At 44.4% G+C, this 14290-nt stretch overlaps 1 protein-coding gene across 1 annotated transcript; it reads right to left on the bottom strand.

The window, feature by feature from the left end:
• Positions 1-13290: 13290 nt before the first annotated feature.
• LOC128709085 (probable elongation factor 1-beta) lies at positions 13291-14034 on the bottom strand. The gene is made up of 2 exons (XM_053804069.1): positions 13955-14034; positions 13291-13873 (listed from the first exon to the last, which is right to left on the bottom strand). The coding sequence occupies exons 1-2, from the start codon at positions 14032-14034 to the stop codon at positions 13291-13293; spliced, it is 663 nt and encodes a 220-aa protein (XP_053660044.1).
• Between the last annotated feature and the right edge of the window lie 256 nt (positions 14035-14290).

The following is a 14290-nucleotide window of genomic DNA, read 5'->3' on the forward strand; positions in this document are numbered from 1 at the left end:
ACTACAACTTGGCTTTTGTCTCCACAGTGTTTCGCAATTTCGAGGCTGGATTACAGGTGGACGTGATTTACACTGATTTTCGCGCAGCCTTTGACAGTATTTCCCACGATCCCCTACTGGCAATATTACTCAAACTACGTTTCAGCAGTTCGATTGTTGGTTGGCTATCCTCATATTTAAAAGGCCGCTCATGTAAAGTGAAGCTTGGGCCCAGCATGTCCAGAAGTGGTCGGGTGTGCCTCAAGGTAGTGTGCTAAGTCTTCTGTTCTTTCCTTGTTTATCAATGACGCCTGTAGTGTCTTACCACCTAATGGTCATCTCCTGTATGCTGATGACATTAAGATCGTTCTTCCTATTTCTACTTCTGCGGACTGTGGCATTCTTCAATGCTTTCTCGACTCGTTTGCTGTTTGGTGTTCGTCCAATTTCCTCCGTCTCTGTGCCGATAAATGTTCTATAATCTCCTTTTCCCATTCTAACTCTCCCATTTCTTTTAGTTACCAACTCTCGAATGTTTCACTAATGCCGTGTTTCCATTGTTCGCGACCTTGGGGTTATACTTGACGACAGATTGAACTTCAAATTGCAACTCGATGATGTCTTGTGCAGAGCAAACAGGACATTAGGTTTCATAATGCGTGCTACTTCTGATTTTAAAGATCCTTTCTGCCTGCGGAATTTATATTGCAGTCTGGTTCGCTCTAATCTGGAATATGCCTGCGCGGTTTGGAGTCCTTGTAGCATTGAAGGTTATTCTAGAATCGAGAGCGTATAGCGTTATTTTTCGAGGATGGTGTTTCGACGCTATCACAGAACTAAATCCATACGCACATATGATATGCGTTGTCGGCTTTTAGACATTGAATCATTAATTCAAAGACGTCATTTAGCGCAAGCTTGTGTTGTGGATGGATTGCTGCTCGGCTCTACGGATGCCGTACTCGCCGTCGTCGTAACCCGTTGTCTGTGGAATCCCGTCACACTTTGTATTGCTTTAATGATCCTCTCCTCTCCACTTTCAGAATCTTTTTTCTGATCATTTTGACTTTAACTCTTCCTTAGCTACCTGTTCCTTATTGTTGTTCTTTTTACCAGTTCCTATTGCTTCCGCTTTGAGTTTTTCGATAGTCCTTGTCCGATTTTATTTGACTTGTTGTCATTAGTTTTAGTGTTGTATTAGGGTACATTGTTGCGCCATTAAAGGTAGAGCAATGTTAATAAAGATAAAGATAAAGAACTGTTAGTATGTAGCAGGATGTGTTCTTTATCGCCGCACTAGACATTTCCGACATAATTTGATTGTGTCTATTTTGTATGCTTAAGCATACACGACGAAACCGTCGCATCACTATACACGGTACGCTATCACCGACCGGTGTCTCGATCGACGCGCTGGGTAAAGAACAAAACCTAGCTATTTGCACACTTTTCCCGCGCGCATCGTACGACGGACACCGCAAACGCCAGGGTAAGCTACAATAGAATTTAACCGGTTCGAAACCGTCACTCTTCTCTCCACTTTACTTACAGAAAAATTTAAAGCATTCTCGTTCTGCCGCCCATCTGATCCCCCACACTTGACATCGACAGAAAATCTACACGAAACAAACGAGAGACGAACACACGCGACGACACAGACACACACGGTACAATACGAGAACGCCGCAGGTGAAGGATAGCGGGCAGAGCAGAGAGATTAGGGAGAGAGACTGTTTTTGGTCACTCCTCTCCACTCTTTTTTTGTTGAAAAAGCGCTCGCGGCATTTAAATTTTTCGACTGCGGACGTTTGGATGCAGCTGTTTCCGATCAGACGTTTGGATGCAGCTGCATAATGAAGTCTTATCGAAAAGTACTGAATTTCGATCGGATATCCGATCATTTTTGGTTTATCGAAAAACGCTCGGAAATCCGATCGAAAATCTCACAATTCGAGGGTTTGGGGGAATCCGCTCACTGCAGTAGCCTCATTCCGCAGACCGCCCCACCGCTCTTCGCCCACACATTACGAGCTCGCGTGCATCGGGTTTGTGTGTGTGGGTGTCTCAAGCTCTCGAAATTGCGATCGGATTGCATTTATTTTGCGATAGCCTGTGCACAGTTGTGTGTCATGCTCGCACGTACTTTCTGTCTCTGTCACACAACCGTGTCGATCAGCTGAGCGTCTGATGAAAGCGCGCGGCATTTAAACCAATTCCGGTACGGGATTCGATGTTAAACTAAATTATATTAATTATTCTGTAAAGTAATCGAAGGCAATACGATGACGCGCCGTGATTAGCCAAACGCTAGCGATTATACATATCCTAAGGATGCATGCCAAGTTTTATTCGCTGTTTTTTACTCCACTGCTATCCGCTACAATGTCCGACGATCTGAATCGCGAACGCCACACCGGTTGATTTTATCACCGGTCCGCTTAGTTCCAGAAGATGTACGCGCCCGGAGAAGATGGCCAGCGAGCCTACTCTAACTGAATTGTTAAGTTCAAGCATTGGGTGAGTGTATGTGGGTTAGAAATACGAATCTGTATTTAGTTCCTATCAAGGCGGTGCTTGAATCGTCTGGATCACCAGGATCGCCAGGATCGCCTGGATCGGTGGATCCGACACAACCGCTGTCTGGAAGATGCTGATCGAATATCGTCATATCTTGACAATTGCGATGGCTCTTCGGACGGCAGTGGCATCGAAGGGGACACCGACCGGTCTTTTGCCAATATGTCGATCGTCGATGGTATCCGCTACTGGGTGTCAATAACGCCCATCCGATCCATCAATGTGGTTTTGCAGCTCTTTAAGAAGGCAGACATGACACTGCCATCCCGAGTGTGCCAGAGTACCAACACTTTATGTTGCTGTCTTGTGGCATGACATTGCTGTCTACTAATGCGCACAAAGCAAAGTCAAATGTTGAACCAATTCGTGAAGGATTACGAAGCGGTGTCTCCAACGTTTGAAATGTTTGCTTCGCAGTGGTTGGAAAAGTCTACCTCAAACCATACATCGGATTTCAGAGATGGAAAACTTCGGCATGCCAAAGCCGCCGGAGCAGACCATCACCTATCCCTCCCTGAAGTGCAAGTTTGTCACCAATGTACACGTTAGTCCACGGTTCTTTTGGCAGACCACCGGTGGGAACGCATGGTTTCTGACCACGGACAGCAGTATCGGCAAGCTGAAGACTGATCGTGAGAGGACAGTAACTGGACCGCAAAATGCTAGCACTCGACGCTCCTATGTCCTCTAGCGATATGATAAAGGATGCATTCGTGACCTGTCGAGCGGTGCTGATCTCCAGTTTCTACCAGTCGAGATACTGTGCAAGTAGGTGGTGACTAGAACTGGGCAGGATACACGTTTGTGCCGTTTGTAACACACCTGTATGGATTCAACCATCTCTGTTTAGAATGTTATGTATATGTGGTGATAAAAGACCATCGCAAAAAATTTTGATATGCTACACAGGATGTAATAAAAATACAAGACAGATCATTTTTGTTGTTCGTGTAGCCGTATGTGGTCACTTGTTTGTGTTACATTACAAATTAAATGATCCCCTTCCTTCTATACCCTGCGTCTATTTAAATTTGCAGCCTCGGCTTATCGTTTATATAATAGAGCGCGTTATGATTCATATTTACGTAGAAAAATCTCGTAGAAACTGTAACGCTTTGCCCAAAGTAATGCGTCTCAATTCACTTACTGCTTCTTGCCCAGCTGACATCTGTGAGCTGTTTGCTGACCTCTTTTCTAGTATGTTTGAGGATCCGATCAGTGATGCAATTCGTTTTACTCGTGCTTTGGATTATACACCTAGTAATTTAAGTTGCCTTTCCTTGCGCGATGTAAGTATGGAGATGGTTGACGATGCGTTGTCCAAACTTAAACCATCTTTTATCCCGGGTCCTGATACCTGTTTCTGTGCTAATCAATTGTCGTAAAATCCTCTCTCCACACCTTGCTAAAATCTTTAATCTATCCTTATCGACTGGAGTATTTCCTACTATCTGGAAAACCTGCTGGCTCTTCCCGATCTTCAAAAACGGCACCCGGAATTTAATTTCTAATTACCGTGGAATTAATCAAACATGCGCTACGGGAAAAACATTTGTGCTCTCTATTTATCCAGTTCTTCACTTTTGCTGTAGCTCTGCTATCAGCTTAAATCAACACGGATTTATGCCCGATCGTTCAACTACAACTTGTCTTTTGTCTCCACAGTGTTTCGCAATTTCGAGGCTGGATTACAGGTGGACGTGATTTACACTGATTTTCGCGCAGCCTTTGACAGTATTTCCCACGATCTCCTACTGGCAAAATTACTCAAACTACGTTTTAGCAGTTCGATTGTTGGTTGGCTATCCTCATATTTAAAAGGCCGCTCATGTAGAGTGAAGCTTTGGCCCAGCATGTCCAGAAGTGGTCGAGTGTGCCTCAAGGTAGTGTGCTAAGTCCTCTGTTCTTTTCTTGTTTATCAATGACGCCTGTAGTGTCTTACCACCTAATGGTCATCTCCTGTATGCTGATGACATTAAGATCGTTCTTCCTATTTCTACTTCTGCGGACTGTGGCATTCTTCAATGCTTTCTCGACTCGTTTGCTGTTTGGTGTTCGTCCAATTTCCTCCGTCGTTGTGCCGATAAATGTTCTATAATCTCCTTTTCCCATTCTAACTCTCCCATTTCTTTTAGTTACTTAGTTAGTTAGTTAGTTAGTAATCAGTGTAAATCACGTCCACCTGTAATCCAGCCTCGAAATTGCGAAACACTGTGGAGACAAAAGCCAAGTTGTAGTTGAACGATCGGGCATAAATCCGTGTTGATTTAAGCTGATAGCAGAGCTACAGCAAAAGTGAAGAACTGGATAAATCGAGGGCACACATGTTTTTCCCGTAGCGCATGTTTGATTAATTCCACGGTAATTAGAAATTAAATTCCGGGTGCCGTTTTTGAAGATCGGGAAGAGCCAGCAGGTTTTCCAGATAGTAGGAAATACTCCAGTCGATAAGGATAGATTAAAGATTTTAGCAAGGTGTGGAGAGAGGATTTTACGACAATTGATTAGCACAGAAACAGGTATCAGGACCCGGGATAAAAGATGGTTTAAGTTTGGACAACGCATCGTCAACCATCTCCATACTTACATCGCGCAAGGAAAGGCAACTTAAATTACTAGGTGTATAATCCAAAGCACGAGTAAAACGAATTGCATCACTGATCGGATCCTCAAACATACTAGAAAAGAGGTCAGCAAACAGCTCACAGATGTCAGCTGGGCAAGAAGCAGTAAGTGAATTGAGACGCATTACTTTGGGCAAAGCGTTACAGTTTCTACGAGATTTTTCTACGTAAATATGAATCATAACGCGCTCTATTATATAAACGATAAGCCGAGGCTGCAAATTTAAATAGACGCAGGGTATAGAAGGAAGGGGATCATTTAATTTGTAATGTAACACAAACAAGTGACCACATACGGCTACACGAACAACAAAAATGATCTGTCTTGTATTTTTATTACATCCTGTGTAGCATATCAAAATTTTTTGCGATGGTCTTTTATCACCACATATACATAACATTCTAAACAGAGATGGTTGAATCCATACAGGTGTGTTACAAACGGCACAAACGTGTATCCTGCCCAGTTCTAGTCACCACCTACTTGCACAGTATCTCGACTGGTAGAAACTGGAGATCAGCACCGCTCGACAGGTCACGAATGCATCCTTTATCATATCGCTAGAGGACATAGGAGCGTCGAGTGCTAGCATTTTGCGGTCCAGTTACTGTCCTCTCACGATCAGTCTTCAGCTTGCCGATACTGCTGTCCGTGGTCAGAAACCATGCGTTCCCACCGGTGGTCTGCCAAAAGAACCGTGGACTAACGTGTACATTGGTGACAAACTTGCACTTCAGGGAGGGATAGGTGATGGTCTGCTCCGGCGGCTTTGGCATGCCGAAGTTTTCCATCTCTGAAATCCGATGTATGGTTTGAGGTAGACTTTTCCAACCACTGCGAAGCAAACATTTCAAACGTTGGAGACACCGCCTCGTAATCCTTCACGAATTGGTTCAACATTTGAGCCGCAAGTGGCCACTTTGCTTTGTGCGCATTAGTAGACAGCAATGTCATGCCACAAGACAGCAACATAAAGTGTTGGTACTCTGGCACACTCGGGATGGCAGTGTCATGTCTGCCTTCTTAAAGAGCTGCAAAACCACATTGATGGATCGGATGGGCGTTATTGACACCCAGTAGCGGATACCATCGACGGTCGACATATTGGCAAAAGACCGGTCGGTGTCCCCTTCGATGCCGCTGCCGTCCGAAGAGCCATCGCAATTATCAAGATATGACGATATTCGATCAGCACCTTCCAGACAGCGGTTGTGTCGGATCCACCGATCCAGGCGATCCTGGTGATCCAGACGATTCAAGCACCGCCTTGATAGGAACTAAATACAGATCCGTATTTCTAACCCACATACACTCACCCAATGCTTGAACTTAACAATTCAGTTAGAGTAGGCTCGCTGGCCATCTTCTCCGGTCGCGTACATCTTCTGGAACTAAGCGGACCGGTGATAAAATCAACCGGTGTGGCGTTCGCGATTCAGATCGTCGGACATTGTAGCGGATAGCAGTGGAGTAAAAAACAGCGAATAAAACTTGGCATGCATCCTTAGGATATGTATAATCGCTAGCGTTTGGCTAATCACGGCGCGTCATCGTATTGCCTTCGATTACTTTACAGAATAATTAATATAATTTAGTTTAACATCGAATCCCGTACCGGAATTGGTTTAAATGCCGCGCGCTTTCATCAGACGCTCAGCTGATCGACACGGTTGTGTGACAGAGACAGAAAGTACGTGCGAGCATGACACACAACTGTGCACAGGCTATCGCAAAATAAATGCAATCCGATCGCAATTTCGAGAGCTTGAGACACCCACACACACAAACCCGATGCACGCGAGCTCGTAATGTGTGGGCGAAGAGCGGTGGGGCGGTCTGCGGAATGAGGCTACTGCAGTGAGCGGATTCCCCCAAACCCTCGAATTGTGAGATTTTCGATCGGATTTCCGAGCGTTTTTCGATAAACCAAAAATGATCGGATATCCGATCGAAATTCAGTACTTTTCGATAAGACTTCATTATGCAGCTGCATCCAAACGTCTGATCGGAAACAGCTGCATCCAAACGTCCGCAGTCGAAAAATTTAAATGCCGCGAGCGCTTTTTCAACAAAAAAAGAGTGGAGAGGAGTGACCAAAAACAGTCTCTCTCCCTAATCTCTCTGCTCTGCCCGCTATCCTTCACCTGCGGCGTTCTCGTATTGTACCGTGTGTGTCTGTGTCGTCGCGTGTGTTCGTCTCTCGTTTGTTTCGTGTCGATTTTCTGTCGATGTCAAGTGTGGGGGATCAGATGGGCGGCAGAACGAGAATGCTTTAAATTTTTCTGTAAGTAAAGTGGAGAGAAGAGTGACGGTTTCGAACCGGTTAAATTCTATTGTAGCTTACCCTGGCGTTTGCGGTGTCCGTCGTACGATGCGCGCGGGAAAAGTGTGCAAATAGCTAGGTTTTGTTCTTTACCCAGCGCGTCGATCGAGACACCGGTCGGTGAAAGCGTACCGTGTATAGTGATGTGACGGTTTCGGCGTGTATGCTTAAGCATACAAAATAGACACAATCAAATTATGTCGGAAATGTCTAGTGCGGCGATAAAGAACACATCCTGCTACATACTAACAGTTCTTTATCTTTATCTTTGTTAACATTGCTCTACCTTTAATGGCGCAACAATGTACCCAAATACAACACTAAAACTAATGACAACAAGTCAAATAAAATCGGACAAGGACTATCGAAAAACTCAAAGCGGAAGCAATAGGAACTGGTAAAAAGAACAACAATAAGGAACAGGTAGCTAAGGAAGAGTTAAAGTCAAAATGATCAGAAAAAAGATTCTGAAAGTGGAGAGGAGAGGATCATTAAAGCAATACAAAGTGTGACGGGATTCCACAGACAACGGGTTACGACGACGGCGAGTACGGCATCCGTAGAGCCGAGCAGCAATCCATCCACAACACAAGCTTGCGCTAAATGACGTCTTTGAATTAATGACTCAATGTCTAAAAGCCGACAACGCATATCATATGTGCGTATGGATTTAGTTCTGTAATAGCGTCGAAACACCATCCTCGAAAAATAACGCTGTACGCTCTCCATTCTAGAACAACCTTCAATGCTACAAGGACTCCAAACCGCGCTAGCATATTCAAGAATAGAGCGAACCAGACTGCAATATAACGTCCGCAGGCAGAATGAATCACTAAAATCAGAAGTAGCACGCATTATGAAGCCTAATGTCCTGTTTGCTCTGCACAAGACATCATCGAGTTGCAATTTGAAGTTCAATCTGTCGTCAAGTATAACCCCAAGGTCGCGAACAAAGGAAACACGGGTTAGAGGAACATTCTAGAGTTGGTAACTAAAAGAAATGGGAGAGTTAGAATGGGAAAAGGAGATTATAGAACATTTATCGGCACAACGACGGAGGAAATTGGACGAACACCAAACAGCAAACGAGTCGAGAAAGCATTGAAGAATGCCACAGTCCGCAGAAGTAGAAATAGGAAGAACGATCTTAATGTCATCAGCATACAGGAGATGACCATTAGGTGGTAAGACACTACAGGCGTCATTGATAAACAAGAAAAGAACAGAGGACTTAGCACACTACCTTGAGGCACACTCGACCACTTCTGGACATGCTGGGCCAAAGCTTCACTCTACATGAGCGGCCTTTTAAATATGAGGATAGCCAACCAACAATCGAACTGCTAAAACGTAGTTTGAGTAATTTTGCCAGTAGGAGATCGTGGGAAATACTGTCAAAGGCTGCGCGAAAATCAGTGTAAATCACGTCCACCTGTAATCCAGCCTCGAAATTGCGAAACACTGTGGAGACAAAAGACAAGTTGTAGTTGAACGATCGGGCATAAATCCGTGTTGATTTAAGCTGATAGCAGAGCTACAGCAAAAGTGAAGAACTGGATAAATAGAGAGCACAAATGTTTTTCCCGTAGCGCATGTTTGATTAATTCCACGGTAATTAGAAATTAAATTCCGGGTGCCGTTTTTGAAGATCGGGAAGAGCCAGCAGGTTTTCCAGATAGTAGGAAATACTCCAGTCGATAAGGATAGATTAAAGATTTTAGCAAGGTGTGGAGAGAGGATTTTACGACAATTGATTAGCACAGAAACAGGTATCAGGACCCGGGATAAAAGATGGTTTAAGTTTGGACAACGCATCGTCAACCATCTCCATACTTATATCGCACAAGGAAAAACAAATTAAATTACTAGGTGTATAATCCAAAGCACGAGTTAAACGAATTGCACCACTGATCGGATCCTCAAACATACTAGAAAAGAGGTCAGCAAACAGCTCACAGATGTCAGCTGGGCAAAAAGCAGTAAGTGAATTGAGACGCATTACTTTGGGCAAAGCATTACAGTTTCTACGAGATTTAATGAACTGCCAGAAGGATCGGAGATGAGAGTGGAAACTCAACTGAATTCTACGTAAATATGAATCATAACGCGCTCTATTATATAAACGATGAGCCGAGGCTGCAAATTTAAATAGACGCAGGGTATAGAAGGAAGGGGATCATTTAATTTGTAATGTAACACAAACAAGTGACCACATACGGCTACACGAACAACAAAAATGAATGTCTTGTATTTTTATTACATCCTGTGTAGCATATCAAAATTTTTTGCGATGGTCTTTTATCACCACATATACATAACATTCTAAACAGAGATGGTTGAATCCATACAGGTGTGTTACAAACGGCACAAACGTGTATCCTGCCCAGTTCTAGTCACCACCTACTTGCACAGTATCTCGACTGGTAGAAACTGGAGATCAGCACCGCTCGACAGGTCACGAATGCATCCTTTATCATATCGCTAGAGGACATAGGAGCGTCGAGTGCTAGCATTTTGCGGTCCAGTTACTGTCCTCTCACGATCAGTCTTCAGCTTGCCGATACTGCTGTCCGTGGTCAGAAACCATGCGTTCCCACCGGTGGTCTGCCAAAAGAACCGTGGACTAACGTGTACATTGGTGACAAACTTGCACTTCAGGGAGGGATAGGTGATGGTCTGCTCCGGCGGCTTTGGCATGCCGAAGTTTTCCATCTCTGAAATCCGATGTATGGTTTGAGGTAGACTTTTCCAACCACTGCGAAGCAAACATTTCAAACGTTGGAGACACCGCCTCGTAATCCTTCACGAATTGGTTCAACATTTGAGCCGCAAGTGGCCACTTTGCTTTGTGCGCATTAGTAGACAGCAATGTCATGCCACAAGACAGCAACATAAAGTGTTGGTACTCTGGCACACTCGGGATGGCAGTGTCATGTCTGCCTTCTTAAAGAGCTGCAAAACCACATTGATGGATCGGATGGGCGTTATTGACACCCAGTAGCGGATACCATCGACGGTCGACATATTGGCAAAAGACCGGTCGGTGTCCCCTTCGATGCCGCTGCCGTCCGAAGAGCCATCGCAATTATCAAGATATGACGATATTCGAACAGCATCTTCCAGACAGCGGTTCCGACACAACCGATCCAGGCGATCCTGGTGATCCAGACGATTCAAGCCTTGATAGGAACAAAATACAGATCCGTATTTCTAACCCACATACACACACCCAATGCTTGAACTTAACAAATCGGCTAGTGTAGGCTCGCTGGTCATCTTCTCCGATCGCGTACATCTTCTGGAACTAAGCGGACCGGTGATAAAATCAACCGGTGTGGCGTTCGCGATTCAGATCATCGGACATTGTAGCGGATAGCACTGGAGTAAAAAACAGCGAATAAAACTTGGCATGCATCTTTAGAATATGTATTTAGGGGGATATTCCGTAGTTCGGAGCCCTTATTTTATTACTCCCTCCTTCTTTGTTGGGACTAGGTCGCTCTTCGGTCCTCCTTGGGTTTGTAGTGAGATGTTCGTCGGTTGACGGGGAAACGATAACTAGTAGAAGGATTTTCTTGTCGGAGATCAGAGCGATAACTTGCAGAAGGTCTTCCTCGTCGGGGACCGGAGCGATAACTAACTTTTTTGTTCGGACATGCCACCGCTTTTATATTGTGCTGGCCATGTCTCGAACTTTCCTGTCTCCTTTCGTGTTTGATCCTGTCTGTTTTTAGTTTGTTCGAGCATTCCTTCGTTCCTTTCCTACAAACAAGGATCTTATTGTTCTAGCCTTACCGGTTGCTAGTTTGGTTTTACCTAGGAACAAAGGACTGATTGTATTCGTCGTGTCCAGGCAAAACTTCCCAACTAGCAATTTGTTTAGTACCCTCTTTTTTGCCTAGGTGGCGCTTTTTAGTGTCTTGGCTATTTGCGATGCACTGGTCGCCACATGTATAATCGCTAGCGTTTGGCTAATCACGGCGCGTCATCGTATTGCCTTCGATTACTTTACAAAATAATCAATATAATTTAGTTTAAAAACGAATCCCGTACCGGAATTGGTTTAAATGCGCGCTTTCATCAGACGCTCAGCTGATCGACACGGTTGTGTGACAGAGACAGAAAGTACGTGCGAGCATGACACACAACTGTGCACAGGCTATCGAAAAGTAAATGCAATCCGATCGCAATTTCGAGAGCTTGAGACACCCACACACACAAACCCGATGCACGCGAGCTCGTCATGTGTGGGCGAAGAGCGGTGGGGCGGTCTGCGGAAAGAGGCTACTGCAGTGAGCGGTTTTCCGAGCCGTGTGTGAGCAAGCAGGAGGGAAATAGCTGTTAGAGCGAGCACTCTCCACTTTTGTACGGAGATTGATCGAAAATGCTTCCTTGGTTTTGGAGCTTGGGCTTATAAACGACAGAAAAAGGTCTTAAAAAGATGTTTTTTTCGGCAAGACATTCACTTGATCTGTTTAACTTTGTAGAGTTTTGGCGAAAGTTTTGAAAGCGGTGGTGTGGTGGTATATTTTTCTCTGCGCTTTGGAGTGAGCAAAGCAAAAGTATCCTCCCCATTGGCTGGGTGTTATGCTGGCGACCTACTGGTCTCTTCGTGTGCTTTCCACCGATTGAGACTACGATCTAAAAAGTTATGCTCATCGCTTAGTTCTGTTAGGAAAGTTGAGATTTCCGTAAAATGTTATCCTTCAGCAGTCGGAATTAGATATTTCATCAGTCACTACTTATGGGAGATACTTTGCAGTGCAGGTGTAACCAACTTTTGCATGCACCAGGTACTCTAGGTTCAAATTCTTTACTATTTGCTCCGATATTGGTTCAACCACCAGGAGAAACGAAGGGATCACTTTACCCTTGATTTTCATCTTTAGATCGTGCTCCTCTTTGAGACGATCATGGTGCATGGTGTGACTGCTACAATTCAAATATAGCTTATAAAGCGGATGACCGACTGTTTTCAAAGTCGCTGTTCCCAATTGATCAGATAAATTCTGAACCTGAACATTGTGATAGCTACAAAGGACGCAACAATGCTGAATCATGTGGTAAACCTGTGTGAGAAATTGCTTTAATTGGTTGACTTTTCCAATGCATACGTTATGCTGCCATTCCTTTTTCCATCTCTTGTGGTATCCTATTCCTTGTGCGGAACATCTTCATTGGCAGCTTCTTGATCTACGTTAATTGCAAGTAATAACGAGTCAAACAAAATACTTTCAGCACTTTTCATTTTACTGTTGAATTGAAATAAATAGTCGGCTACTTGAGAAGTGGCAGCATTTTGTACTGCGCAATGAAAGAAAATCTACGCAAAACGTGCGGACGGCAAAGTGCTAATACGTACTGTATCTAACTATGCGTGAAATGCGTGCGTGCATTAAGTGAGCATATCATTAATACTCGAGCACAACGTTGGGTTCAAAACAAGGTAATCTCACTGAGTTCAAGTAAGAGAGAAATAGCCGTTCGAGCGAGCACTTCGGAATTTTGTATTGCGTTTGGTCAAAATGTGGCCCTTGGGTTGTATCTTAGCCGGCTATTCATAAATTGAACAAATTAAAGACCTTTCTTTAACATACACAACCAGCGATCCAAACGAATACGTCCAACATAAATTGAATTCCATTTTCGCTGACTCAAATCCAATGTGGATCCAATTCTAAAGGTGTCCAAAAATGAGTTGGATTTATTTAATAGTTAACGCCATTTCAAGAACAGTCGGAAGAAACTTAAGAAACAAGAGTACACAACAAAATATATCGCAACAGTTAAATTTTGTTGAATGCAGCAATATCGACTGACTGGACGTAATCCTCGAACTCCTGAATCGTCTCTGTTAACAAATCGACCGAAACCTTGTCATCCTCGATAACGCAGCAAATCTGCAGCTTGTGAATGCCGTAACCGACCGGCACGAGCTTGGCCGCTCCCCACAAAAGTCCATCCATCTCGACACTACGGACGCTCTTCTCCATTTCCTTCATGTCCGTTTCATCATCCCATGGTTTCACGTCCAGCAAAATGGAGCTCTTGGCGATTAGGGCAGGTTTCTTCGACTTTTTCGCGTTGTACGCGGCCAGACGTTCCTCCTTCAGCTTTGCCGCTTCTGCGCTCTCCTCCTCGTCTTCCGACCCAAACAGGTCAACATCATCATCATCACCGCCGGCCGGTGCCGCAGCAGTCGGTTTTCCACCGGCAACCTGCGGCAATGCTTGACCGCCCCATTCCGAGCGCTCCTTGGCGTTGAACGATGCGATATGGTTATACCAGCGCAACGCATGCACGTAGGTAGCGGCAGGAGCCTTGCCCAAGGCATCGAAAACCGAGAGATCTGCCTTCGACGGAGTATATCTAAACGAGAAGAGAAGATTTACACGTCAGAAACACCGTCGATCTAACCTCAATTTTAGAAACACGAAATTTATCACTTACCCTTCGACGTAACTATGATCAGCAAGGAATTGGTCCAACTCCTTCAGCCCATTTGCGGTTTTAACATCTCCGAATGCCATTTTGAGCAGATTTCCTTTAATTTTTCGGAACAGTGCGATCAGACACGATGTGGACGCGACGTGAAGTTGACGGAAAGAACTTTCTGTGTTTTTTTTTTATTTGGTTTGACTTTCTGGAGAATTGAACTCTTCAACACCGTTTTAAACGAAAGATCCAAACGTAGTTGAAACATTTCAAAGCTAGAAAACGCTTCGTTTAAAATAACCGTTTTACCATGTACAGACTTTGCCCGAGTTACGCGAAAAATACGTGCCA

This window comes from Anopheles marshallii, chromosome 2, assembly GCF_943734725.1.
Source record: "Anopheles marshallii chromosome 2, idAnoMarsDA_429_01, whole genome shotgun sequence".
NCBI lineage: Eukaryota > Metazoa > Arthropoda > Insecta > Diptera > Culicidae > Anopheles > Anopheles marshallii.